The 27405-nt window shown below is 40.9% G+C and overlaps 1 protein-coding gene across 3 annotated transcripts in view; it reads left to right on the top strand.

The window, feature by feature from the left end:
• PLEKHG1 (pleckstrin homology and RhoGEF domain containing G1) overlaps positions 1-27405 on the top strand; it is a 136937-nt gene that overhangs the window by 95461 nt on the left and 14071 nt on the right. For all 3 annotated transcript variants that reach the window (XM_076333856.1, XM_076333855.1, XM_076333857.1), the window contains 8 exons: positions 9323-9423; positions 14879-14948; positions 22198-22244; positions 22745-22895; positions 23885-24016; positions 26364-26546; positions 26635-26730; positions 26845-26931. In XM_076333856.1, coding sequence (XP_076189971.1) covers positions 9323-9423; positions 14879-14948; positions 22198-22244; positions 22745-22895; positions 23885-24016; positions 26364-26546; positions 26635-26730; positions 26845-26931 — 867 coding nt within the window. The remainder of the gene's footprint in view (positions 1-9322; positions 9424-14878; positions 14949-22197; positions 22245-22744; positions 22896-23884; positions 24017-26363; positions 26547-26634; positions 26731-26844; positions 26932-27405) is intronic.

Genomic DNA, 27405 nt, shown 5'->3' with positions numbered 1-27405 from the left:
TCATGTGGTTACTAAGGTTAAGATAAATGTATTTAGGATGTGTGCAGATTTTCTCCATTATGCTGGGTTTGCATTTTCATTCCTTGGAAAACAGACTCTTTCAGTTTCCCTTCTTGTGTTTTAAAATAAACATTTCTCTTCTGGCATGTCTCATTTAACTTGTAAGCATATCAAGATCTCCTTTAAAAAATGTTAACATTCATTTGCCTTACAAATTGGAGAATGTTTATTTAACAGGGCAAGGGTCTACAGCACAAGATTCAGGATCCTTTCCTGGGTGATTCACACATTCAAAGGCTAAATATGCCTTAATAATTCTTTGTGCTTTGTTTGACTATGGTTCAAGAAGGTTATAATCAGACCAACTAAGCTGTGTTGCGAGAATTAATTTATAGATGTCCTGATGAACTTTGAGATTTTTTTTTTATTTATAATTACTAAACGTTTTCAGGTGATACTTTTTAAAAAAGCTCTAGGTTATTGATGATGATGATGATGATTGATACCGATGATGTCAAGCCTCAGTTGCAGGCTTAGATTTAGAAATCTTTAGAGCACTTACTTCATCTGCCTAGCAACCTCAAACTATTTGACATCCTAATTACTGTTTAATGTTTTCATTTGCCTGTCCTCATTACTGTAGCTTATTTCTTCTGTGTTTCCTCTTAACTTTAGGAAGCTGGTTAGATGGGAGCCTCACATAGCTCTTTACTGAAATGTCAATAAACTACTGATAGCATTTGTTAGTGTCCCATGGTCTCCATCCGCTCTCTGAACTTGCCTCTTACTGCACCTCTGAGCAGCAATTCTGAGTGCCAGCTTTCGGGAAGAATTCCTGTAGCTGTGATTTAGCAGTGAGTGCTGGCTGATATCTGAAGATAAGCATGTGACGTGGTTTTAATCCAGTGGGTTACAACTTCAATAATTTAGTGTGCTGAAGTGTCTAACTGGGGTTACATGTGAGTTTCTGTTCCCAGCGATTTACCTGTATCGTCTTTACAGATGATGGACAATTTTGGGGACTTATCTGTCTAAAATCTATGAATCCCAGTTTCAGCTCATGAGTGCTTTTAGTGCATCTCTATCAAATTACAGTTTGATTTAATTGACAGCCTGCCTTCCAAGTTGTCTTTTTAAGATGGGAGATTTTAGCATGAAATTCCTGCAGTTGAACAGGGGAATATTATTGAACTTTGATTGTGTTTCATTAGAGCAAAAATTCACTTCAGCAAAGAAGGTAAATGCATGAAAGCAGTCCATCCAAGCAGGCTGGCAGTTCAATGCTGGATCAGCTGGTGGCAGGCTTTGACCCTCCAGAGAGCTTTGTAGACGCAGCATTCCTTCTAAAATGGCTCACGGGACAAAGACAACACAAGAAGAAAGCAGGCATTGGGCAAAAAGAAAGGACATAAAAACCTGCACCGGTGGAGTAGGCATTGTAGGACACGTGCCTCCTTCCACTCCAGTCCTAGGAGGGAGCTGTGGGGCAGTGCTGGAAGCTGCCATGGGCATCCGCTGACACTGAGGCAGGGGTGAGAGGGCGTGCAGAGCCTGCTTTAGAGGCTCAGGCTCTAAAGCGGTGAGGGGGAACCCACAGCTGCAGAAAGCTATGCTGCTACCTCCCAGCTGTGCATAGTGGCAAGGCTGTTGTCCTAGCCCAGGGACCCTATGGATGAACTCAGCACAACAGCGTAGGGAGTGTTGAGGGACCTCTCACTCCAGGGCAAATGCTGGAGTCTTCCAGGGCAAATGCTTCAGTTCAGTTCCTGGCACTAGCTGTGCTCTGACAACTTGAAGTCCTGTGACGAGATCTCCTGACTGTTATGTTGTTGACATTGACGTGCCCTAGAAATTTCTGACTTGGTATACAACCCCACCTGTGCTCAACTGTTCAAAGGCAGCCTAAACCAAAGAAAGCGTGCGTTTTAGAGGTGCAAGGCATAGTGTTAGGACTCAGGAATTCCTCACTGCTGATTTTGGCTGACACGTACTCCTCCTGTGCCTTTCCATGCATGTGGATGAAGCCAAGGGGACCTACTAGGGGTCACTGCTTCCAGTCCTTAGTATCTGCAAATGGGGCAGTGTTTTAATATCTATATAGGTGAGGAAGTCATGTTGATTATAGAAAATCTGTCACTCAGGAATAGCTACATGAAAAAAAATTTTTTCTTCCACTTCTCTTCTGTAGGTAAAATTTAAGTTAATACTGTTAACTTTAACTTATTTGCAGACCCCTAACTGTGGAAAGTCTAGGGAGAAGTCTGTCACGATCACCTTCCTCTGCAATGTTAAACAGTGGAAAGAAAACTTAAATGTGCTTCTCTATTTTTAGTCTTTCTTCATACCATGTTCTCATGAGTGCTCTCACCATCGATCTTTGCCCTTTCTACATGAAGTCAGTGAAGTATTGTCTTACTGTATCATGCCTGCTTTATTGCTGTTATCCACAGGCTCTGTGTGAGCTGACTGCATGTGTAAATTGGGTAGTTCTGAGGAAGCTGGTTGTAAACACAGGTGAGTGTGGTATGGCTTCCTCCACCTGGGGCCTGGGGAGAGGACTGATGCCAGTGAGGTGGCCTCCTGCCAGTTCAGAGACTCCACTCTTCTGTGCGGACATTGGAGAGGAAAGAAATCAATCGCAAACTGCATCTAGTAATAGATTGTATAAAGCATATGGATTACTTCAACCGTTCCCATTTGGAGGCTTGCTGGCTGTCAGTGGTGGCAGGTATTCTCCTTGCCCTCCTCCCTTGATGGCAGCAGGGTCAGTACTCTGCTAGCACGTAGGTGGGTGCTTCGGAGCCCACAGCTGAGGCCCGATGGAGCCAAGTTTCCCACAAGGGCAGAGCTTTGCTAGCACTGACAAGTGGCAGTCTTACGTACAAGGTACTGAGGGACGTAAAGGGAATGGAAAAGGGGACTAGGAAGCACACAGGGCCCAGGAGCTTCCTGCTCCTGTTGCTAAAGTGAGCAGAGGAGGCTGTGTCTCCAAGTCTGTGTTGTCCTCAGAAAGACCCTGGCTTTGGCTGTCGGCTGGTGGCAGGGCTGTGCTGTGCCATGCATAGCCTCAGACAGGTGCTGATCTTTTGGACCTGTCCATGCTTTGGCTGATGTGAGGGTTTTTCTGCTTCAGATGTCTTTTAAAAAAGCCCCACCAAATATCACCTCCCACCCCCCCATTTTCCACGAAAAGTAGAAAGTGGAAAGACATGCTCGCAGAAATTTCCTTCTTTATTTTATTTTCTGGTTTTACATTAGAGAAGCTATACGGTGGACAGCACAAGCATTTTTTGAGGTTTGGTTTACTAGCATCATTAATCTGCAACATCTGTAGCAGAAATAAAATATGGTTCTGATTTTTATGGCACTCAAACTGCATCTACAGTTAAAAATATGCCTATTAGTTAAATATAAGCATTAAGCTGTATTAGCCTACTGTATGACAATGTGATCGTATTACTTGCAGCCTGGGTTAGTGGTTGTGTTACTCACGTGGGAACAAGAGAGGCTTGCTGCTAGGTAGCAAATTCTTGCCATCAGAGGAAAGAGTGTTTGAAAAGTTCCTCCCCTCTGTGTTGAATCAATACAGGTAAGACATTGAAGCAGAGCTGCTGCCACTTATGCTCCTCCTATGGAGGAGTTTCAGAAGTGGGAGGTTAAGGGTGCTAATTATCTTGACAGGTATGGATTTCTGCCTGCCATGTGGGAACATGGCCAGGCTGTCTCTGGAGGGCTGAAAATGGCAAGGGCTTTGACGTGGGATGGGAGGTGGGAAATGGCTTTAAGGGCAATTGGGCAAGCATTTTCACTCTCAGAAGGGAAGGATGGTTTCAGTCAAATGAGGCTGCCTGTAGATATGTGACCAGTTTTGACTGGTTACAGAGACTGAAAAGGAAGAATATGGAAGACAGAAGATGCGGGGAGGAAAGCAGTCAGAAATGTGTAAAGTTTAAATTTGGCTGCATGAAATGTTTTGCTACAGATGTCTCCAAGTAAACCACTGTATGAATTACAGGAGACGCGCACTAAAATAGCGGGCTTGTCTTCTTCCATCGTAGAAGATGATGACAACAAAGATAATTATGTGTTTTAAGGAGAAATCCTGACAAAAGGGTTTGATATGGGAAGGAGATGGATTTGATTTAGGTCTCAGTCAGTCCTTGGACTCATATAACCAAAGGAACAAGAGCAAGAAAGCAAAGTATGTATGGTTTACAAGTGCACCTTCACTTTGCAGAGTACAGCTGTACTTAGAATAATTGAAAAGAGCTGCAGTGAGCTGCTCTGACCAGAATTCAGCATCCTTGGCCACCTGTTGTGGATAGTACACTATTTTTTGACCCACAAGGCATTCAGAGTATGTTGCTGTACATGCCAGATAAATCTGTAAATAAAATAAATAATAAGAAAAAAGAATAGAAAAAAATCAGGCAAAAGGGGAATTGGTACAGATTATAATTACCTATGTAATTGGCAGAATTACCAATGGGGAGCATGTTTTAGCGGTTATTCTATTGTACAACAGTTGCCCAGCTTTCTCTTTGGTTACAAGTATGTAGATGGTTTGGTCAGCATGGCTCTAGCTAGCAGGCTACAAACAGGATCCAGTTTGTGGTGTCTCTTCCTTCTGGCCTGCAGCCTTTTCCTCAAAGCAGTGTGGAAATAGTGCTTAGGTGGCCCAGGCTGTTGAACCATTTCAGTGGTTCCTCTTCTGCACAGCCATCTGATTTGGGTTATATGCATCTGTGCTGGGTAGAGAAGAGTTGGGCAAAAATATGCCCATGAGTATGGTATAGCATCTAGGAGTAAAAGCTGTCTTATCAGTAGCACAGATCTAGGGGATATCAGAAAACTGGGGTCTGAGTGATGTTATGGCACTGCCTGGATTCAGGTCCTGCTTGATTTTAATATTACATATTCCTCCTCAGGCTGTAACACTGGAAGTCATTGGAGTTTTGATAAGTACCTGGTTTTATGCATTTTTTTGGTCAGACTGAGTTTTCCTGATACAGGTCCTCAGCTCTTGAGCCAAAGAGCGTGTTGCTGAAGTCCAGAGATGTACAGCAGCTTTGCTTTCTCCTTCAGCCTGTGTTTAGGCATTGGAAAGCAAAGTTTCCTAGTGGGTAGAATCCTTTTTTCTTCTTTTTTGGTATTGATATTTAATCAAATTTTCAGTGTCTTGTGTGCCTGCCTCTTGGTAAAGGTGTACATATGCAACAATGCTGTTCTTTCAACAGTTTTGCTTATCTTTGGTGATATCCATATATGCACAGTCCTGCCCTGTAAAGGGGTTACTAAGAACTTCTCTAGTATATATGTTTCTTGCAGGGTAGGATAAAAATTTATTCTTGTTTTATGAGGCAGTGTGGCTTTTAACCTTTTTTTTTTTTTTGTTAGTATTACCGTGTTAACATTACCATTACTCATTTTAATGTGTAATTTTAACATTGCCATATTAATGGCTGACTTATTTATTATTGTTCAGCCTGTAGTCTGTTTTTAAAGCAAAGTATGTGTCTGTTTTCAAAGGAAAACCTGGGTGGCTAGATGAAAATGTCCCACTAAATTGCATTTAGTTTCTAAAGCTTGGTCATGGAAGAAATTAGTTTAATCAATATGTGAAGATATTTTTGCTCATTTTGTCCTTTTCTTGACAGTTTTCTCATTTCCTATTAATATAATTATTTTTTTAGCCTCTGAGGTTAGTGTTATCAGCATTTTATTCCTCTAGAGATCTTTCTTGTGTGATTATGGAGGAGGAGATGGTAGTCAGGATATGCAGCTTCTAACAGATATTCCTTCTGATGGATTTGGCGTGATGAAAGACAAATGGGGAGAACGTCAAACCCAGCAAGGAAGGCAGGGCAGTCTGGCAAGACTCTTCTAGTTTTTGGAGAGTTTCAGGAAATAGAATGGAAAAATTGTGCAATACCATTAGAGCAAACCTTGCTCCATAAATCAATCTAAGGAGACTGGCATTTGTGGTTGGTTTTTTTTTTTTTTTATCCTGTAAAGTAAGCTAAATGTTTTTGCCATAACTGCAGAGAAGCAATAAAAGGCTAGCGAAGGCAAAGGTTATAAACGAATCATTTGGTGCCGACAGAGGGTCCGTAGATGCTGACAAGAAACAAAGAAAGTGAATAAGGCCAGTACTCTGTTCTGATAAATTTCATTGATTTTTGCACCCTGTCATTATGGTTGCAGCCTGCCCTGTTATCTTGTGGCTCCAAACCTTTCATTATGGCTTCAGGTGATAACAGCTGTTGATATGCTGCAGGAGGTTCCATTGACTACCATGGGGCTAAAGTACCATTTTCTAAGAAATAATTAGGAAAAACCCCATGGCTGGGTAGCTTTGATCTGCCTGTGGTGTTGTCCTTGCAGAGGACGTTGTATGCCAATACTGCATCTGTTTCCTGGATGGGTTCACGAAGCCTTTATGAGTGCATGCATGCTCTATAAAGCAGTATAACCAGAAGGGTCCCACTTGCTGTGTCAGTGCAAGCGCTGTGCTGCTGCGCTGTGCCTGGATTTTGTCAGACCACTGTGTTAAGAAGGTCCAATGTCCACCTCTTTCACATAAACACGGGTATCTGAAGCTTTTTGCTGCTGTGACTACCCTACTGTCTGTGCCACGTTAGGCAGTTTGTGTCTAGCCCAGGTATCTGCTCAAAGGTATAACAGCAACGTAAACATGTCGGTAGCTGTCAGACTTGCACAAGCCTCAAGTCACCAACATGAGCAAAAATAGAAAGTTAAAACATGAAAGCAGTCCCCAAATCCTGCGTGATTCCCTAACGGTATGAGGTGAGATACGAGGTACCTCCAAACCCCAAGCATTTTAAGCAAATAACCATCTCCCTTTACTCTATGTAAGTACGAATCCAGCCATTAGTTTCTAGTTTGTTTCTGATTTGACGCTGGGAGGAGAAGGGGGCCTGAAGCGCAGCCTGAAGAAACTTTTAGCAAAAGAGAGCACAGGCTGTGGGTGCGTGGTATAACATGATACTGGCATACGCTACGGGAATGCTGGAAATCTGCCAAAGCACCTGCAGGCTGCTTCTTGGCAGGAGCATTAGAAACTACTTGGTTCCCTCTTTCTTACCAGGAGTTGGTAAAAGACTGAGAAGAGTATGTATGCATGTGTGGAGGAAAACTGGGATGAGAGGACAAAAGGAGCACAAACCAGGTCATGCTTTTAACACTCTCTGTAATATTGGAAAAGGAAACAACTGTAGACTGTTTGTTATGTTGAAGAAACCCGAAACCCCAGCTCCAGCTCTGTTGAGATGAATGAATTTGAAAGGAACTCCTCTTTATTCAATAAATATGCTATATGGAGTTACTTATTGTAAGATTTCCATTCCTTTCCATTCCTCTGCAGCCCACCCTGTCATACCAGCTCGGGGTGCTGCAGTGCTCCTGCAGTGCTACAAATGTTTTCAGAGGATCACAATTCCACTGGAGCTTTTCTGTTCTTTGCTTTTATATGCAGATTCGTATTAGTGGGCAGAAAAGGTTATTTACTGCCATCACTGGAGTAGCCCTGAATCTGTCATCTACTCCTGCCTTTGACCTAGCGTATTGCATGCTGCAGTCCCATCTGCTTCACCATCCTGAACCTTTTAGTCTTCTGCAGCTTCTAAGTATAAATCAAAAGCCAGCACTGAGTTCAGGGAATCCCAAGTTGCAATGACTTACTTCACAAATATATTTCAAGGACAGGCTTGGACTGCAAGGCTGCTGTCTGCTAGGAAAGCAGGTAGAGTACAGGTCAGATGTCCATCACAGAGGAGATGAGATGGCTCTCTGGGGACCACCTGCTTGCCTGCCAACTGCCACTTGTTGCTCTTAAAGACCCTGAGGTTGCCTTGGAATAGGCTTGCTTGCTTTTTCTTGGCAAAAAAACCCTGAGTTTTGGGGGTGATGAGAAGTACCTTTAACTGGAGATGACCAAAGAATGTGGATTATTGAGCATTAGGATAGGGGGAAGGGACAGGAAAGCCTACTGGTATCTAAACCTGAAGCTTGGTTACACCTGTGACTCTGCTGACACCATTTCAGTTGGAAAGAAGGATATAGGGACGGAGGCTCGAGCGCTGCAATTCTTAACCTTCCTTATGAGGGCATCTAAAATCCAAAAGTCAAATCGGTAGTTGATCCCTTTGTCTTCATGGGTTTCACACAGAGAATAAATCTTCTCCAATGTATGTGTTCTGTAATACTTTTTTCTTCACGACTCTGGAACAGAGTTATATCTTAGAAGTTTTCACGGCCTCATTGATGTTTTGCAGGGCTCCCTCCTTGCAGCGCTGGAATGCTCTGTTGCTTTTGGTAGGTTGCCACACCACATTGTCTAGCCCCAGGCTAAGGGATTTTATTTATTTTTATTTTGCATTGTTTCAGCTGTTTTCACTTTTACTTTATTCTTTTGTAGCAGAATTTCTTCATGGATGTGGCAGCACATTATGTTTCTTGGTTTATGAGTTGCAGTTAATTAAATAGCCTGGTGGATTTGTTTGCCCTTATCTGAGAAATTTTAATACTGTAGCAGCAACAGAATGAAAGGTGAAACTTTGGGAGCTGAGCTCTTATCAAAGTGAGGGAAGAGATGGGAAAGTTGTTCTTCCAGAACACTGCTGATCTGAGCTTTTTCTAGTTGTCTTGTTCCTGTTCAGTTAAAGTCCCTGGATGAGACACTGTCACTCTTGTAAGTGCAAAAGGAAATCTTTGCTAGAGTATATAGCAATGTAATTTGAAATGTAACTGTATGTGTGGTTAAATTGCATGCACATATAGAGAAAGAGAGATCTGTCCTCTACAAGCTCAGCATTGTTTTCTTAACTATGATTTTTAAAAAATTTTTTTTTTGCAGTGGTTGCTTTTCTTGATCCTGTGTTGCTTGTATGCTTTCTGCTCTTCATTTTATAGGTTTTCTAAGACACCATTAAATGACATTCTTCATCTCTTATTTTTACTTTTTTTTTTTTTTTGAGCCGGTTAAATGATCAATTAAACTGTCTTTGTGAATGAAATCTGAATACATTTGTGTATCAGTAGCAAGAGAAATGTTGGCTGTCCCGTTTAAGAACTATAACTTAGCATACAGTCTTTTGTTATTTTTTTTGTTTCAATGAACAGATAAGTACTGTTACCTTTCATAATAGAGCGACTGTTCACAGAGCGACTACTGAAGGGTTTACTGCAATAATAAGGTGAAACTGATATGAAGGGACTCATCTTGTACAATAAAACATAGCTCCATTTACTGATCTAGAAAAGGAGGAAATGTCTGAAGGCCTCCTTCTCATTTCTCTTGTAGGATTACCTCGACTGTATCACTGACCAGACCAAGCTCTCCCTGGGGACAGAAGAGCGATCAGCCCTCTTTGGAAACATACGGGATATCTACCGTTTCAACAGGTAAATTCATGTTTGACTAAATGAAAACAGTTCAATAGCCTGCATTAGTAGGAGGGAGCAAACCAAGAAAACACTCTTTTATCACTTCTATACAGCCAAGATATATAAATTGAGAAATGGTCTATCTTTGATTCTCAGCAGGGTTGGTTTGCCAAGATCAGATTTTTTTAGCTGTTTATTTTATGAATCGTGTGGTCTCCATTTACTTTTTTTGTTTCCATGCTGGGTATTTCCATGAATTTAAGCCTAACCTGCTCTGTGCCCTAACTGAGCCTAATGCAAGACCACTGCGAATGACATTCTTGCCTTATTAAAGAGACGTCGTTTTATTCCTACTATATTGGGTCCTTTTGTGTACCGATATGCATCACCCAGATCTGGCTTTTGTAGTCTTATACTACTAGGGACCCCTGAATTAATTTCTCAAAACTGTGTTCAAGTACCTTTCCATTTATTGAAGGCTTCTGTTCAGTATCTTTACAGCCTTCTCTAAAACTCCACAGATGGGATTCTAGCATATATTGGGAGCCTGAAGTGAAATTTCTTGCTCGGATAGCTAGTGCCGTATTGTGTGAGACCTGCAGTATCTGCAATTTTAGGAACATGCTACTGCTACTTTTGTCTGAATCCTCTGATACTATAAAAATAATTAACTTATTCAATATTTAAGGAAAACCTGAATATTCAATCAATGCAAGAAATATATTGGCATAAAGTTCCCACGTCTTTTCTATCCCATTACTCCTGTAAAAGCTCTCCTAGCTTTGCTGTAGTTGACAAAATGTCTCCCAAACTACTGTGTTCTTTGAAGAACAACAGATAATTTAATTGAATCAAAAGAGGATTCTGAAGTGGAGGACTCGTGTCAAAGAGCATCATCATGGGAAGCTACTTTAAAGTGCTTCTGCTGCTGGGATCACTGTTCAGTATCAAAGGGAAGAGTGGGGACTGATCTATTCAGAACTTATGGACAAAGATGAAACCTAAAATCTTTTCCTGAAACTTAAAACAGCTACTGCAGAGTAATGGAAATACGCTTAACTAGAAAGCTGCTGTGTCCTGCTTCAGCTACAACAACTGACTTGACTGAATGTCTAATACGATGGAAAATACATAGCGGTAGCCTGATCATGTGTTTTAGAGCCATGAGACAATGACCGTGAGCTTACAGCTCCCCAGCGGTCACAGGATGGAAAAAACCAGTCCTGGCCATTACATTTTCTGATCTTTCAAAAGCTAGAGAAATGGCAGACTTGGTAGCTAGGACACATTTATACCAGCATCATTGCAAATATTACCTAATAAAAATACCTTCAAGTATGATCAGTCATTATACAGAATAATTGAGTTGCAAAAAAAGATTTTCAGAGGATAAAAAAAAAAAAAAAAGAAGCAGCTTTGGGCAGTTTTAGAGATAGATATGTTACATTGGTTAAAACTCGCTGGAAAGTTGTCCAAAGCCTCTAGTAAATTACTAATGTATTTTAGGCCTTCTAATTTAAAATTCTACATGGAAATTGTGAGCTTTTAAGACTGAACACTCATTGTAGATCCCAATATAGCTTCAAGGGTTAAGTTCCCTCCTCTGTGAAACTTGGCATGTAGCTTCTGGGTCCTAAACATACTCTAGAGCGTTTTTATTTATTTTTACCTTTGAAAAAGGTCCGTTTGGCAGTTGTGTGTTAGTAGTTTCAGATGCTTTTTGTGAGCATGATTTTAGAGTTTCAGAATGACCTTGTTTTTCTCAACTTTGAATTTGACCAATTTGAATCAATGATCAAAGGTTTTAGTCTTGGGGTTTTTTGGACTTCGTATAGATCTGAGAAATTTCATTTCAGTAAATGGGAATTTCTCTCAGCTAAACTACTTAGGATTTTTAGATGTTGCACTGAATGGCAGAAATGATGGTCAGGATGCTAACGGCTAGTCCTGTGGCTATGATCCCTTTCTGGAAAGCTATTTCTTAAGCAGAATCACTGACTATATACTGGCCCACTGGTCCTGCTCCATCTCTTGGGAAAAGCTCCCCCACTATTTATTTATTCGGAAGGGGGAAGCGTTCTCTAAGTCAGCATTTGCTGCCTTTCTTCCTTGGCCTCTCCTGTTGAGCTTCTTTCCAGTGTCAGTTTAGGATAAATTCTCCACCCGATATCATGACTCCGTTGTGAAATGGGAACTCTGCAGAGAAACGTGCTCAAGTTTAGTGATTCTACCAACACTCAGATGATCTTAGGAGAGGCCAAGCTGAAACCTCTGCTGCTGACACAGATCATCCTGCGTGGTCCTTGTCCATCGGTGACTCCTAAAGTACAGTAATACAGTGCAAGGCCATTTTCTGTAACTGCCGTATTCAGCAGTTCCTGTGCTCTGAGCTTCACGGTGGTAAGGGCTGGCTTCTTGTCAGGAGGAGCCTTCATAAAACCTCTAAGAGCTCACCTTTAATGGAAAAGTTTTTTTTCCGAGTGCAAAGAAATTAGTTTGGGCCAGTGGATTTTTGTGACAGTGAAGTTATAGCGAGGCTAAATTTCTTTTGATTGTTTTTTTTTTTTTTCCTTTTTACTGAAAGTCTGAACTTTTCAGATTGATTTTCCAGATTTTTATACGGTGAAAATATTCAGCCATGAAGACCAGACTGTGCCTGCTATGTCCATTTTTGTTTTGAATGCTGTGCTTTGTCAGGCATTGAGAGAATGAAGTTTTTCGGAGATGCTGTAACTTTAGCGTTTATGGCTAGACTGCGCAGTATTTGGTCATCAACTGGGTTTTTTTGTCATGGGTTCAGGACAAACCGTGCTGAATGCCTCTTTTCATTCCTTCCATTCCACCAAAATTGCCTGTCTCATGTCCCTGTCATTACCATCTCTCACTCGCTCCAATTCAGATCAAAAGGGAGGAGAAGAATTCTTGTGTCTTGTTTTAAAATGGTGTGGTGATGATATAAAATGAATAAAATAAGTGCCTCGCCTGAATTGTGTGTGCAAATATGGTGATTATTTGCAGACCTATAAATGTGTTTATCTCATTCTTCTTGACCTCCTGTAGTCAACAGCTTGTTACTAACCTGCACTTTGTCATATTGAAAGTCTTCACTCACGAGAAGATGTGTTTTGTCTTGAAAATAATTTGTACTCTAAAAAATCAAAGCATCCTAAAAGACGTCATAATGAGACTTTTATTAATTTGACTTGAAAAGATAACAAATGCATTGCATGAAAAATTGTCTGTCTCTATGCATATCTCTCTCATCCCAAAGGATTGAGCATTAGCTTTTGATGATGACCATACAGATTCAAACTTTTCCAGCCCATAATAACCCAAGCTGGATAACTCAGTACAGGGTCTTAAATGGCACTGGCGGCATGCTTCAGTCTGACTCTTGTTAGCGATTCAGCTGCAAGAGCATCGAGTTCCTCTAACGCTACTTTCCTGCCTGGGTTGTTGGCACAAGCGAGTCGCAGAGGCCAAGAGCTGTGGTACTGTCTGTGAACAGCATAAAACCTCTGGATATTCAGGTGAAGAGAACTAACTTTTCTCTATTGTTTCTTCTGCCTCCTGTCACATACTTAAATGTAGCCTATAATAATAGCCCTGCTCTTTCACTTGGTGTCAACTTGGTAGTATAGGGATTTATTTAAGTTTTCCAGGATTCCTGGGTGTGACAAATTTGTTGTTTTTTACGGTGGCAGGTTGCTCTTGCCAATTCCATTCTTACCAGCCAGATGAGGCATAGTACAGGTAACGAAATCTTTCAAAGAACAGCCCTTACGTTATGGGCTTGTGCTGAAGACACAAGCCATTAGCGTATTTACTACATAAACTTGGACTCATTGCATGAATATATAAGATCTCTAAGTGCAGCATTACTGTATCCTGTAGGAGAAATAATATGGTATTGAAGGACACTGTAGGAATAAAATGGTAATCAAGGTGCTACGTACTCTAAGCCATCAGGAGAACGTCTGCCTGCCGGACAGCAGGAATCCTCTAAGCCTGTTCAGTGTGTTGGATGTTATTTCCAAAACTCATGTGTGGAACACAGTCAGTCATTATAATTAATTATTATGGTCAATGTTGCTACAGCTTGCTTCTTTTGCTGATGTAAAGGAGCTTCACAAGTGTGGGGTATCAAGCAAGGGTCATATTTTTACTCCCATTTTGATGAAGGGAGAAATTGAGGTGTGGAGGTTAAATCATTGCTGTACAGAGTGGCTTAGTGACCACTGAACCCAAGGTCTTGTTTGTCCTTGTTCCTTGTGACTGATTGCTGATTTCTCCCCTTCCTTCCTCCAGTAATTAGAGAAGCAAAGAACAAGTCAGCAAACTTCTCTGGTTTACTCCTTTTCTTACTTACACTGGGAAATTGTGTCTGCTTAGAGGGGAAAAGGTTAGTTCTCTCGCTACAGGCTTAGCAACTCTTATGCAAAACTTGGTCAGGGAACCAGCTGTGAACTGGGAGAAAAGTAGCTCTAAATGGAAAATCATCTGATGAGAAGGCGGGGGGGCGGGGCGGGGAGAAAAGTTCTATCAGAGAACAATTTGGCAGAAAACTCAGTTTCTTCTCTCGTTTTTCTGAGTACATCTTTCAGTAAGACTAAAGACTTTTTGGATCAAGGAGAGACCTTTGAGGTTTTCTTCTTCTGCTTGAACTCTTTCTTTCACTGAATTGGCTTTGGAGAACTGAGTTTCATACAACAGTGAACATGCTCCGTTATTGCTTTGCTTCTGTTATAATGAGCTCATTTCCTGCTTGGCATGTCAAAAATATAAAATCCTCTCAGTAAGGTTTTATTTTTATACATGCAGAATTTATATATTCCCTTCCAGAAAACTTTTTCCAGGCTAACCATTTTTCTTCAGTGGAGAGACCCACTAAAGGTAGATAAATTTTCCTGAGTGAGCTTATTACCGTTCTTGCATGTGTAATACGTCCCTGGTTCTCATCTGTGTTTTTCAGACCAGCTCCTTATCTCACTCAGGCAAGTAAAGCTCCTAGAACATATGAAGTCTTCTTAGGACAGGGCATGTGCTTCAGTATCTTTTAGATTTTGTTAGTTTGAAATTGTGTTTGTTGTTATACAAGCTACGCAACCATCTGACTACACCACTATAAGTACTGCAGAAGAGCTGTCAGTCTGAAGGAAGGGGCTCAGCTTTGCTTAGGAGATCAGCAATCCATGGTCATTTTGATGACTTGAATTTTTAAGGATGTGGGAATACAATTTCCTTAAAGTGCTCCTCTGCCTCCAAAAAAAAAAAAACAAACCCAGCAGCTATACATCTAGGGGGAAGAGGGGCATCAAAGGGGTTCTCGCTCCTTTTTTAGGACTCCCTGCATCGTAAGTGCTTTGGGCATCACTGCCATGACTGATGAAGTGCTGTCTGGCTCCGAATATACAGGTGTGTCTCTTCCAAGGTGTGCCATAATTGTCTTTCCTTTTCCTGTTCTTTGTTTTAGTGAACTTCTGCAAGATTTGGAAAACTGTGAAAATGATCCTGTGGCTATAGCAGACTGTTTTGTTTCCAAGGTAAGTGGCTACTGCAGGAGTTGCAGTACAGTTGCAGTACAACACCAGTTGCAGAGTGATATGGGGGAATAAGATTAATTTATTAGTTTGTGAGACCTAATTTTGACAGCTTGAGTGACTTCCACCCAGAAAAGTAAGCAAATCTGTGGAAAGGGAAGGAATATATAGGTGATAGGGATATGGCTCTGATTTGCATTTTAAAAAATCAAGAAAAATGTGTTATTTTCTTCAATAAGTGTATAGCAACTGGTGGAACTATTGATCTAGGGTTCATTTTTAGATTTTTTTTTTTTTGTGGAGTATTACAGGGATTCATTTTTTCCCTCCTTTTTTAATATAGGTGATCAAGTGGTACTCCAGGTATGCCTTGTCAGGTTAAAAACAACTAGAGAATACAACTTGGCTGCATCTTTAGAAAAGGCAATAACCTTAACATACTTGTGGCCGTATTGTCCTCTGAGATGCATTTTTTTCCTGAATCCAGCAGCCATACCTTTAATTTTCTTATTAAAGGGGATGGCCCAAAGTCTACCCTTAAAATTCAAATCTCATTCTGTCTGAAATACTTCAAATTTTCTCAACATTGATCTGACATCTTCATTCTATTGGGCAATTCCGAAGGCAAAAAGTATGGAGAAGGAAAAGTTGTCAGGTGCGGGAGAAATACAGGGAAAGAAAGTAGGTGTCTTTCATTACAGGAAACCCAGAGAGCCAGTCAGGGAGAAGAGGAATGGCTATAATGAGTAGGACAACAGGAGATGAAGTAATTGGGGCTACAGATGACTGCAGTTCACTGCAGACTTCACCAGAGAACCTACATTTGCCTTGAATCTGTAGAGCCCAAATGTGTTAAGAAATAATGCCATCTCCATAGTATTTCTGGGGGAAGAGGAACATAAGAGGCGCATGTGGTTGTTTAAATTTGGATAATCTCTCTATAGCAGTGTTTGCCTGTCTCTGTTTAAAAAAACAAACAAAAAAACCACCAAACCAAAAAAACCCACAAAACCTGTCATGTTTTAGGTTTTGTCGTGAACTCAGTATTGCCAGCACCAAGCATTCAATATAATAGGTCTAACACGAGGATTTAGCATTAACTGGACCACTCTATTTGGGCACTGTTGTGACACAAGGGATGTTATCGGAAAGGGGAGTGATGATACCAGCTTAGTGCTGCCATTTCACTGGATCACTTGCTTGAGTTGTGTTTGAGAAAGCTGTTATTTATCTAGCAATTGACCCTTTGTAAGCACTGAGAGATCTTAGTGTTGGCACTGCTACTACAAAAGTAGGTTGTATTTTTGCCCCGTTGCAATGGGGTTTATGGCATGTTGTTATCGCTCCAAATAGCCTATACTGAATTGAAGGAGAGAGAATGGGATAAGGGCAAGAGCAAAGTCCTGCTTCTGGAACGGAATAACCCCACGTGCACGCTGCGTCTGGCTGACTAGGAAACAGCTTAGCAGAGAAGGATCTGGGGTCCTGGCGGACAAGAAGTTGAGCATAAGTCAGCAGAGTGCCCTTGCAGTGAAGGCCAATTGTGAGGCCTTCAGGATATTTACAGATACCACAATCTGGAGCTGGTAGATCTTTCTGTTGTATTGCTTTCTTATAGTTGGGACCACTGGGACTACTCCTGGCTGGGACATGGAACAGAGGTGGTGCAAGTGATAATAGCAAGTCCAGGAAAAAGTTGCGCTCTCGTTCATATTGGCCAGCTGAAAGGAGTTTTCTGGTAGACTTTCTGGCCATTACTTCCAAAATCCGTCTGCATATCATTGCTTGTGCTTTTTGTTCCCTTGTCAAATGCTTTCAGCATTTGTATTATTGGCAGGCAACTGCCTGATGGCTCAGAAATTGCTAGAGATTGCAGTCCTAACAAGCATTTTTTAGCTTCATCCAGACAAGTGCAAACACTTAAAAGCAAAATTAAACAATACCAAAATACCCCACAGTTCTGGTTTTGGCCGTGAAGATGTCATTACAGCAACTGCTGACTGTCTTAACAGACTCCAGTTGTCCATTCTTGGTTACTTGTATCTTCCCAGCATTGAATAGTGGAAATAAAACTGCCTTTTTTGGCAGTTTGCAGTCCTTCAAGTCTTACGGGACTTTGGCCATTTATTGTTTGATTGCTTTGAGTGTGCTAGATCTTCACTGTGAGTTAAGCACGGGGATAATATCATGCTGAAGTCATAGCTCACAGCGTTAGCTAATGGATGTAGCTCCACTGGAGCTTCTTTAATACTTCCAGTGGAACTGTGCTTAGGTTACACGAGCTCTGGCTCTACTGCCATTTTTTTCACCCTACCAGTTCAGCTGTGAATATCGTAGTTGTTGGGGATTTAAACGTATAATCAAGTTTTCACTGTAGGTACTGTGTTTACTTTTTGCATTTCATGAAGCTCAGTAATTGAATAAAATAATAGCCATTTCTTTCTTCAGGATTCATGGGAAATGACACAAGCTGGTTTGCATGTATAACAGAACAGTTATGCTTAAACTCTCGAGCTTGTTGGAACGAAAATGTTTGATATTTGTGAAAACATCTAGGGAGCTTCATTTTGTAAGGTCTAGTTTTGGGCCGTATTTGATGGACTGTTTCTTTGAACTTGACTTTGTTATTTGGTTTTGCTCAATAAAATTTGCTGTATAGCATTTTATACTTCCCTCACACAATCATACGTCACTCTGTTTCCTGTGTATAGCTTTCATGCTTGAGCAGTAAACAGCCTTGCAACTTTTAATTTTAAGGGAAATAGCATAAGGATTATCAAATCACATTAGTGCACTTTGAACAACAACTCATAATTGTGGATTTGAATCTTTATCTTAACGTTTGTTGTGCTGAGTGCCCAAAGTAAATAGCTCCTAAAATGGCAGCTTTTATTTGTTAACAGACTTCAGCAAGATGTCTTTAGTGTAAACTAGCCAGTAACATAAAACTCACTAACAGATAAAATAACCATGCAAAGCTATGACTTTATCTAAATAGAAATGTTTAATAACAGCTTGCAACATTGTATGAAATCCCTCTGCTTCCAGATATTTTAATTGGTTAATAACCACAGGCAAATATACATACAAATGCAGAAAAGCATGCTTTTTCAAAACCTGCTGTCTGGTCATGAATTGCTGCCTTTACCTTTCTACCCCAAGATGCAGATGGTATGGATGGGTATTTGTTTAAACAGTGTGGGATGGCTGCTGCACGGAAATAACCTGCCACTGAGGGTAGTGGTGTACTAGTTTAGTTTCTGCCAGCTCTGGTTCTGCCTCTTTGTCTAGAGGAACTGTATTAACTCTAGTACATTAAATGACTTGGAGACATTTTGCTGGTAACTGTACTCGGAGGCTGAAAAAAGGATTCCAGTGCAAGCTTAGCTATAGCTTAATTATTCACATAAAAGTTTGTTTATATGTTTTCTTGCCAGCTCAGTCTTTCATTTTCATAGTAACGATGCCAATGTTAATTACAAGATTGACTTCAGTATTCCACACGTTTACATTTAAGTGAGTTGCTGTGAAGGAGAGCTTAATTCTGGCACGTTGCTCTTCTCACTCAGCACCCCAGAAATTCAGAACATATGTTTTCTGAAAGACACACCAACAGCTTAACCAGGGGGAAAGGGAGAATTACGGTAATCTAGCATCTCATTAATGAAGAGGTCATCCAGACAATTGGCTTCAGCTTACGCTCTGACTCAGCTCATTTTCTCAGTCTCCATTTTCTTTTAAAGTGCCTTTTATGGCTATAAAAAAGCACAGTGTACCAAGAGTTGAGAGAAGATCGGGGCTGTAGCCATGTGTTTGGCACTTCACTTCGTGAGGAGGAGACACTCAGTAAATTGATTCAGCAGCGGGGGACGAGCTAAGTATAGCTGGGATCTTCTTGTGCTTGGCTTTGCTCTTCAGGGTGAGTTGTAGTCAGTGTGGATGAACTCTTGGCTTGGGTCTCAGTTTTTGTGCCCTTTACCACACCAGCTTTGGGCCCCCAGATTAAAAAAGATCTCTGGAGTGATTCCAATCTTCCTGCAGAGATTTTTTTTTTTTTTTTTTTTTTTTTTTTTGGTTTGAAGACAGTTGAGGTGAACAAAATTATTTTCAAGCTAGGTAAGGATAAGACTGTCCAAAGAAATCCTGATGAGCATAGTTGGTGTTTTGCTTGCAGTGTGAAAGTATTGATAGAAATATATTAAATCCGTCTTAGTCCAGGCTTTTCTATTGCTTCTGAACATAATTCACAGCATTGGCTTTAGCCTGCAGGGCTTGTGCCCTGATAGGCTCCCAGTAACACAGTGCTCGCTCTGAGGAGTCTGCTGTGAAGGAGAGATGACCAGCTGGGCCCGTGAACTAAAGGTCCCTTCTTTGACTGTGCAGAGGTGCTGGGTGACCAGGCAGGCGGTGGGAGAATGGCTGTCCTGAGTAGTGCGACTTCTGTACTCAGGCTTAGGAAGAGCCTCTCTTGGAAGTGGCTCTCTTGGCTGCTCTCCCAGCATGTTCTCATGAATCCTGCTGATGCCTTGGCAAGGTGTTGATTCATGCCAGCTTTGTACGTTTGAATGAATTAACAATCTCATTCTGGAGGCAAAATATATGTAATTGACTTTCTACTGGCAGTATGCTCGTGTAGCTTGGTAAAAGTAAATGCTCTCCGATGGTTTCGTTTGATGAAACGAGCTGTCGTGCAATGAAGCACGCACACATATAAGTGCAGTATGAAATTTGGAGTCTTATCTGTTCAGAAAGCAGGGATGGTTGTGAAACCATTCTTAAAGTTTTTAGAGGTGTTAAGGGCATAAGGAACTACTTTTTTTTTTTTTAAATACAAGTTGTTCCGGTTAATAGCTAGACTAACAGTCTTTGAAAACCAAAAATCCCATTGAAAATAGTTTTGACCTTGTGTTAAAAAAAAAAACCCAAACAAAAACCAAACAACAAACCACACCCCACCCTCTGCCCAAAAAACCCGAAACAAAACCCAAAGTGGAAGAGTGTGAAAAGGCTCCTGGGGATTTCAGACTTGCTTTTGATTTTGTGGGGAATGTACACTCAGTCCACTCTGAAACCCTGAAATGTTTGGCCTTGTGCGTTTTACAGATAATGCTTTCATTTGTTAAAATTTCACAACAGATATGCCTTTCTTTTTTGTTTGAAAAGCAGAACAATCATGTGACTATATTTATGACTAGAATATATATAGAGATATTTAAAAAAAAAATTGGCACAAAATGTTCTGTACTTTGCTTATGAAGTAGTTCTGTAAATTGCATTGTTCTGTGATTGTAGCCATGGGAATATATTACAATTTATACCAAAAAGCCCCTAAACAAAAACCTTGTATTAATATATACATATATAAAATAAATCACCTTATTTCATCATACTGAATTTCACCCTAATGCTCTCTCTTAAGCACCCTGACTTACTACGAGTGCTAGCTAGTTTGGTAGTGATTGCCGTAGAAATTTACACAGTGTAATGTCTGCAGCGCTCTGAGGTTTGTTAACTTTTCGTTTTGAGCGGAGAGGGTTTGGAGCTGTGGCCGGAGGTCCCAAGCATGGACATGGACAGGCTATGACACATGCTCGCTGTCCCTGGGTGTGGACACGGGGCGTAGGTACACTGCCGTAAAAACTAGCTGCAACAACAAAATTAGGCCAAGCATGAAAAACCAAGCTAAATTGTTTGTATCAAGCCTATATTTAGTTCCTTTGTTGGTTTCTAAGAGAAGAGCAGTTTAATAAGCTTACAGCCCACTAGTGAGTAAATGGGGATCGCAGTCCCCTAGAGAAACGTTTATTAGAAGTTTGCTCAAGTTTTTTTGGTTGGTTGTTTTTTTTGTTTTTTTTTTTTCCAGAACAGTTAATATTGAAATCCGGTAAGAAATACTGAAATGAATTGCAATGACTTGTATGCATGTGGAGTAGCATCTTACTTTACACGGGGTCCTTATGAATCACTGCTCAGTGCAGAAATCAATGGCACAACCTGCTTTACCCCTGTGAGAGGGGGAAGGGAACAATGCTGTTGGAAATGGGGGAGGGTACTGCCTGAACTGGCTCCTTCTGATCAATGGCCAAAAAAACCCACCCCAACAATGAGAAACAAAAGCCACAGCCTGCGTCAGCCCTCTCCCCAAGTGGTGTTGCTCCTCAGAGCACTGTTGCCTTCTGTGAAGGCAGATACTTGGTCTCGCCATTCACCAGCGACCACCCCTAGGAGACGACCCCTCGCAGAGCACAGCTATTGTGCTGCAGAATGCCAGAGACCGTTCTGAAGATGCTTTGAGTGGAAACTGGAGTCTTGTTTGCTACCGGAGGATTGCTGTTTATCAGTCTAGGGCTCGGGAAAGAAAAAGTAATTGATTTTGGGAGCACTTTGCCCTTCTGCAGTGCTTTCTTAGTCTTTAGGACTCCAGCAAGCTGCAGAAATTGCGTGTTATTTGGGATAGAAGTTAGTAGGCAGATGTGAACTTAAAGCACAGGTTTCTGGAAACCTGTTCTTGCATGGAATTAAATGATGGTGATTAAGAAAAAAATCTTAGACCAAGGAGGAAAGAAATGGAACCCAGGCTTTTGCTCCGAGAAGCTTGTCAGCATTAAGTGTGGGCAGTTTCACTGTGGCAGGCAAGTGTGGAAACCCACCTAAATCTAGTTACAGCTTGTTTGGGTAATAACTGTCTGCTTTCACAGAGTCATAATTCACTTTTAAAAAAAAAAAAAAAAAAAAAAAAAAAAATCGCTTTTGTGGCTTCTAATTTTCACGCTTAGACTGTGCTCAAATGTGAAATTATTTATAGTTATGTGAAAATTGCACACCGAACATAACCTGCAAAACTTACTTCTCCCAGTAAGCAGGTGTGTGCTTTAGCACACAAAAAACTAGGTATGTGCAAGTCAGCTGTTTGAAGGGGGTGTGTGGTGGTGGTTGGTTTGTTTGTTTGTTTTTTTAAGATGCATAGATTGTCATAAAGGACCTTGGAGGCTCTGTTGCAAACCCACTTGTTTTATCTCCGTGTAGGTTTCCTTGGGTTTTCCTTCAAGTAAAGGAAAAAACTCCCCCCAAAAAACCGAAATTCAATGAATAGGTCTCTGGTAGTGTTAGGACTATCACAGTGAAAGTAGAGAATTCATTGATCAGGAACTGGAGGAGGCGTTGTCTTGCTGTTATCGTCTTTTTCTTGCACACGTGTTAGCTGCTAGTTTCACAAAATCTGAATGTATGTAAACCTTTCTTCCCCATGCAGAGTGAAGATTTCCATATATACACGCAGTACTGCACCAACTACCCAAGGTAGGAATTCTGGGTTCCCTTTCTTCATTTGTCCCTTGGCCAGTTTATGTAATGCAAATTACAGTCTATACAAAAATATCAGCTTCTCCCCCTCCCAAATTGCAGGAAGGGTCAAAGAGTTTACCTTTTTTGTAAACAAACAAACAACCCCCCCCCCCCAAAAAAAAACAAAAAACCCCCACAAAAATGAAATATGCTCCTCTAAAGTTTGTTTTGACTGTTCTTGTGATTCATTGCTATTATCCTCCATTAGAAAATGATGGTCTTATTCTGCAATGCTCCAAATATATAATTCTCAGTAAGAGAGAGTGGTTGCATGTCAAGGGAAAACATAACTGAATGCACAAGATAACTTAAAAAAAAAAAAACCAACAGAAGCAGCAGTGATTGGATTAGGAACCTGCTGCCCTCTTTTACAAGGGAAGAAACAAACAATTCTTGACTTTACCTACAGACTTAGGGAGACAGCGTGTCTTAAAGCTATGTATTGATGTTTCCAGGTCGGTGGCTGTGTTGACAGAGTGCATGAGGAACAAGGCGCTGGCCAAGTTCTTCAGAGAGCGGCAAGAAGCGCTGCAGCATTCTCTGCCCCTGGGCTCCTATCTCTTGAAACCTGTCCAGCGCATCCTCAAGTACCACCTGCTTTTGCACGTAAGCACCCATTAGAAAAGTATTTAGCGTAGAGCTGCTGCACGTCAAAGTTCCTGCCTCTGGTACAAGGCTTGACGGTTAGAAAGGTTCTGGGTTTCCTTAAATGCTCTTTCTTTTGGGGTGTTTGATTTCTACATATGGAGACTCTGTCTTCGTCACTTCACAGCATATGCATATATTTGGAGTGGGGAATTTATGGTAATCGTTTTAGACACACTGAATCAGTCTGCGCATCCAAATAATTAGCTTTTTTTGTTTAAAACTGGTCTGTAATTCTCAAGTTGTTTGGAAGATTCTTGTCATGATTAAACACTTTTGTACATAAATTTATTGTTCCAATGAAAACCAGCATTTTTCCACACGTTGCAATGCTGGGGGTGGTTGAAAGAAGGACTAAATATGTATAAACACCCCGATCGGTAAGAATTTTGTGGAGAGGAATGACTGAGGAAGTGGGAACTCTTTCCATATTCAGTGAATTGAGTTAAGCAAGTTTCGGAAATTCCTGCTTTATTGTTAACGTTTTCCACATATGTTTCCTATTAGAGAGTCATGTTCTAGTGAAGTGTAAAGACACTGATCCTTATTTAAAATGTCTGGTGCTTTTCTGCTCTCCAACTGTAAAGTAATGCCTAGTGTAATTCCATCAGGGTTTTGTAAGTGTGTAGATATGTTCTGTGTTTTAAGAAAGCCATTAAACACTGCTGAAAAGGTCTCCTGTCAGCGTGCTGCGCTCTCTTTCTGTGCCTCTCTGCTCATGTCGGCTGCTGCTAGTATAGTTGCTGCTAAACTGACTGTAAAGGCTTGGCTTTATTAGTCATCTTGTGTTAGTCAAATTGATAACAACATGCAATAATAACAAAGGCAGGAACGTTGCATTTGAGTGATCACAATGCAAAGACAAAATAGTACACATAAAAACATAGTATTGTGTCCGGCTGGGAAAATTCATTTAGAAATAACAGGACTTTTTTTTCCCCCCGTCTTAGGAAATAGAAAACCACCTTGACAAGGACACTGAGGGCTATGATGTGGTGCTGGATGCCATAGATACAATGCAGAGAGTGGCATGGCATATAAATGACATGAAGAGGAAACACGAACATGCCATCAGGCTCCAAGTGAGTTCCCAAAGAGGTTTTATGGGTGTTTGTAAGCTGTTTTTGTCAATATATATGCCATTAACATTTTTTAGTTTATCTTTTCTTTTAATCTTTGTCAGTCATAATTTAGACTCCTGTTGAGTATGCCTGTGGCTGTTTGATCTTAGAAACCATGGTCATAGCTGTTGCAGGAAAATCTCAGACATCTCTACCCTACAAGCAGCATCCTGTAAAGCATTTATTTTGCAGTAATATGGAACTTAAGATAACTTTTTTTTTCTTCCTTTCCCTCAATTGTACAGCACTGCTGTACAACCCTAGGGCATGGCTTTGTTCAGAAGCCCTGTGGTTTCCGATTTCTCCCCTTTGTGCTGATTAATTTTGTTTTGAGGCGTTTCTTGTGCTGCTTCTTGTTTAAGTACTTTCCTCTTGGGCTTTTGAAGACTCATTATCAGTTGCTTTGTGAAAAATATAAACCTAGAAAAATGACAGTTAGAAAAAGGTTAACTTCGCTTCAAATGAAGAAATTTTGAGGAGAAAACAAAAGCTACACCCTGAGTAACTTTTGGCATCGAGAGCAAGCTCTTGTAGACTTTTTACACGTCTTTCGTTTTGTTTCAAACTTCCCAGTGAATCCTGATTTTAAGTTACATTTTCATCAGCAGTATTTATATTGCTTTAAGAAAATTGGGGGGATTTTTTAGTTTATAAAAGGGAGTAATAGGCTTATACCATTCCAGAAATCTACGTCGTGTTATTCTTTGTCCCTTTTTTCTTTTTAACATAAATGCAACTTACTGGCCCTCATTTTTTGTGGTGTTTTTTTTTTGTTGTTGTTGTTTACGTGTAGGGAGAATAGGGTTACATTTGATAACATCTTGCTTGCAGCAGTGTAACCTCTGCAACACGTTGCTGGAAATGCACGCTAATGACTTTTAACAACAGTCTGCTATAAATCTGAGTAATGATAACCAGTCATATTTGGCAATAAAGAGGGTTAAATGCTTTTGGAAAAAAGCTTGTTTTTTTAAATTTATTGAGCTCAGCTGGCAAATGTATAGGGTTGTGGAAAATGTTTATGCTCATAGTTACCATTTAAAAAAGTAAAATCTGCTTCTGCAGCCATAAGGATAGGTCTTCTGTGGGCTATCACACTGCCATTCGGTCTGTAATGCTGCAAGTAACTGCGACAGCAGTTCCTGCGCAAAGTCTCCCTCAACAGTGGTGGACTTGATCCCTGTGCTGTACCCTGACTTATTTACAAGTTCCTGGAGAGATCTGGTAAAATGCAACTTTTTTCATTTGTTATGTTTAAATTGGACTATACACAAGACTGTTATAAAAAACAAAGTGTGCTGCTTTGGGGTTTTCTTCCTGTGAATGCTCTAGGCTGCATTTGTGCTTCAAATGTACTGAAATGTTTTCTAGCTCAATGCTGTATTAAAGTGTAATGTCCTAGAGAGACCAGCCTAGGATGAGGAAATCTGTCCCTGCTTTGCTAATGCTGCCAGGTTTAAAGTCCAAAGGAAGTTTTTAAACATTTCCCTAGTTAAGGTTTAGTCTGCTTTTAGAATTTGCTGTCTGTGCTTAAGTCCTATGTCATTGCCACTGACAGAAAAAACGAGCAACTCGAGGAAACAAGAATAGTCATAGCTAAGTGACATGGGCTTGTGAACATGTTCTTAGATGTTTCTCCAACCTTTTTTTTTTTCCTTAAGTAATAAATAAGGTGAGAAATAGCTATGGTATGTATACAAATCATTAAAAACACAAAAAAAATCTTAATCTTCAAACGATCAGTTGACCAAATCACTTCTGGTCCTTTAGTCTTCTGAGAAACATCTCTTCAATCTGAACACCTCACAGAAGTGTCTTCTGTGATGGGCCTACAGGACATGGTCATGGCAGTGGGGGACCACAAAACTTCAGGAGGATACCCAGGGTGAGAGGGAAATGTTAAGAGGGATTGGTTAGGGACATAGAGGGGAGAGGGGAGCAGGCACGAGACTGACTCACGACTGAATTACAGACTGTTTTCCGTCTCTGCAAGTCCGGGGAGATGAGGTTGTGCTCTCATTACAGGCTGCCCCAGGGAGCTCAGGGCTCTTTGCGGGGTCCACGCAGAGGCAGTAAGCAGTACTCAGGAGGGCATGTTTTGGTCTGGGCTTAGCAATAGGCCTCCAAGCACCTGGCTGCAATGTTGCACATAACCTAGCAATCTCGGTACTGGTGTATGGTGACTTTCCGCTGTTGGATGCTGAACATTATATAGGAGTGTGGGAATGACCTCAGCAGATTGTCTGAGTCCTCATTTCAGTAAGATCTCTGAAATGAACGTTGGTTGTTCTTCTTTGATCTGTTGCAGGAGATACAGAGTTTGCTCACTAACTGGAAAGGGCCAGACCTCACGAGTTACGGGGAGCTGGTGTTAGAAGGAACATTTCGCATTCAGCGAGCCAAAAATGAGCGCACGTTGTTCCTCTTTGACAAGCTGCTGCTAATTACAAAAAAGAGAGATGAAATGTTCGCATACAAAGCTCACATACTGGTATGTCGGAGAGCAGGTGGTAATGTGCTGTCTCTAGGTCTCCCCAAAACTCCTCCATGATTCACATTGTTGCCTCGCTTTGTTACAGTGTGGGAACCTGATGCTTGTTGAAGTAATACCAAAGGAACCACTCAGCTTTAGCGTCTTCCACTACAAAAATCCCAAGATGCAACATACTGTGCAGGTATGACAGAAACCTCCCTGCCCGTTGGGTAACCCGACTGATGACTGTATGCTATTCCTGACCCTGCATAGCGCAGTAATGCATTTTCTCATGGTGCTACAATTTTTTTATCAGGCAAAGTCACAGCAAGACAAGCGCCTTTGGATTCTTCACTTGAAGAGGTTAATTCTAGAAAATCATCCTGCTAAAATTCCTGCCAAGGTAAAAATTAAAAAACCCCACAAAACACCTTATTGTATGTGTACTTAAAGCACTTAAAGCAATCTTGTTAGCTGCAAGTTGCATGGCAATTTAAAGAAAGTTTAGACTCTGGGAGGTTAATTAACATGTTGTTTCCTTAGGTCTTTAGAAGTTCCTCAAAATTAATGGGAAAGTTCCACTAGAAGCATCTGCAGGGTTTGGTACAGGAGTAGAAGAATTTAACTGGGTTAGCAGCATTGCTGTCCATATTAGGATTTGCCCGCTAAGGCACAAGTAACAGAGATGCAATGTCGGCAAGCTTGACTATAAGAGCGTACCTCAGCTTGATACTGCCTGTCTGCACAACACCAAGGTGTGCTAATCGCAGCATGTGTAGACGTTACCAAGCTAATTTTAATCTGTCTTGGTTAGATATCATAGCAGTGAAGCCATTGGCAGCACACACTTCACTTTACAAATACACACACCCATCCT

Source organism: Aptenodytes patagonicus, chromosome 3 (genome assembly GCF_965638725.1).
Source record: "Aptenodytes patagonicus chromosome 3, bAptPat1.pri.cur, whole genome shotgun sequence".
NCBI lineage: Eukaryota > Metazoa > Chordata > Aves > Sphenisciformes > Spheniscidae > Aptenodytes > Aptenodytes patagonicus.
This window is presented reverse-complemented; position numbering and strand designations above follow the sequence as displayed.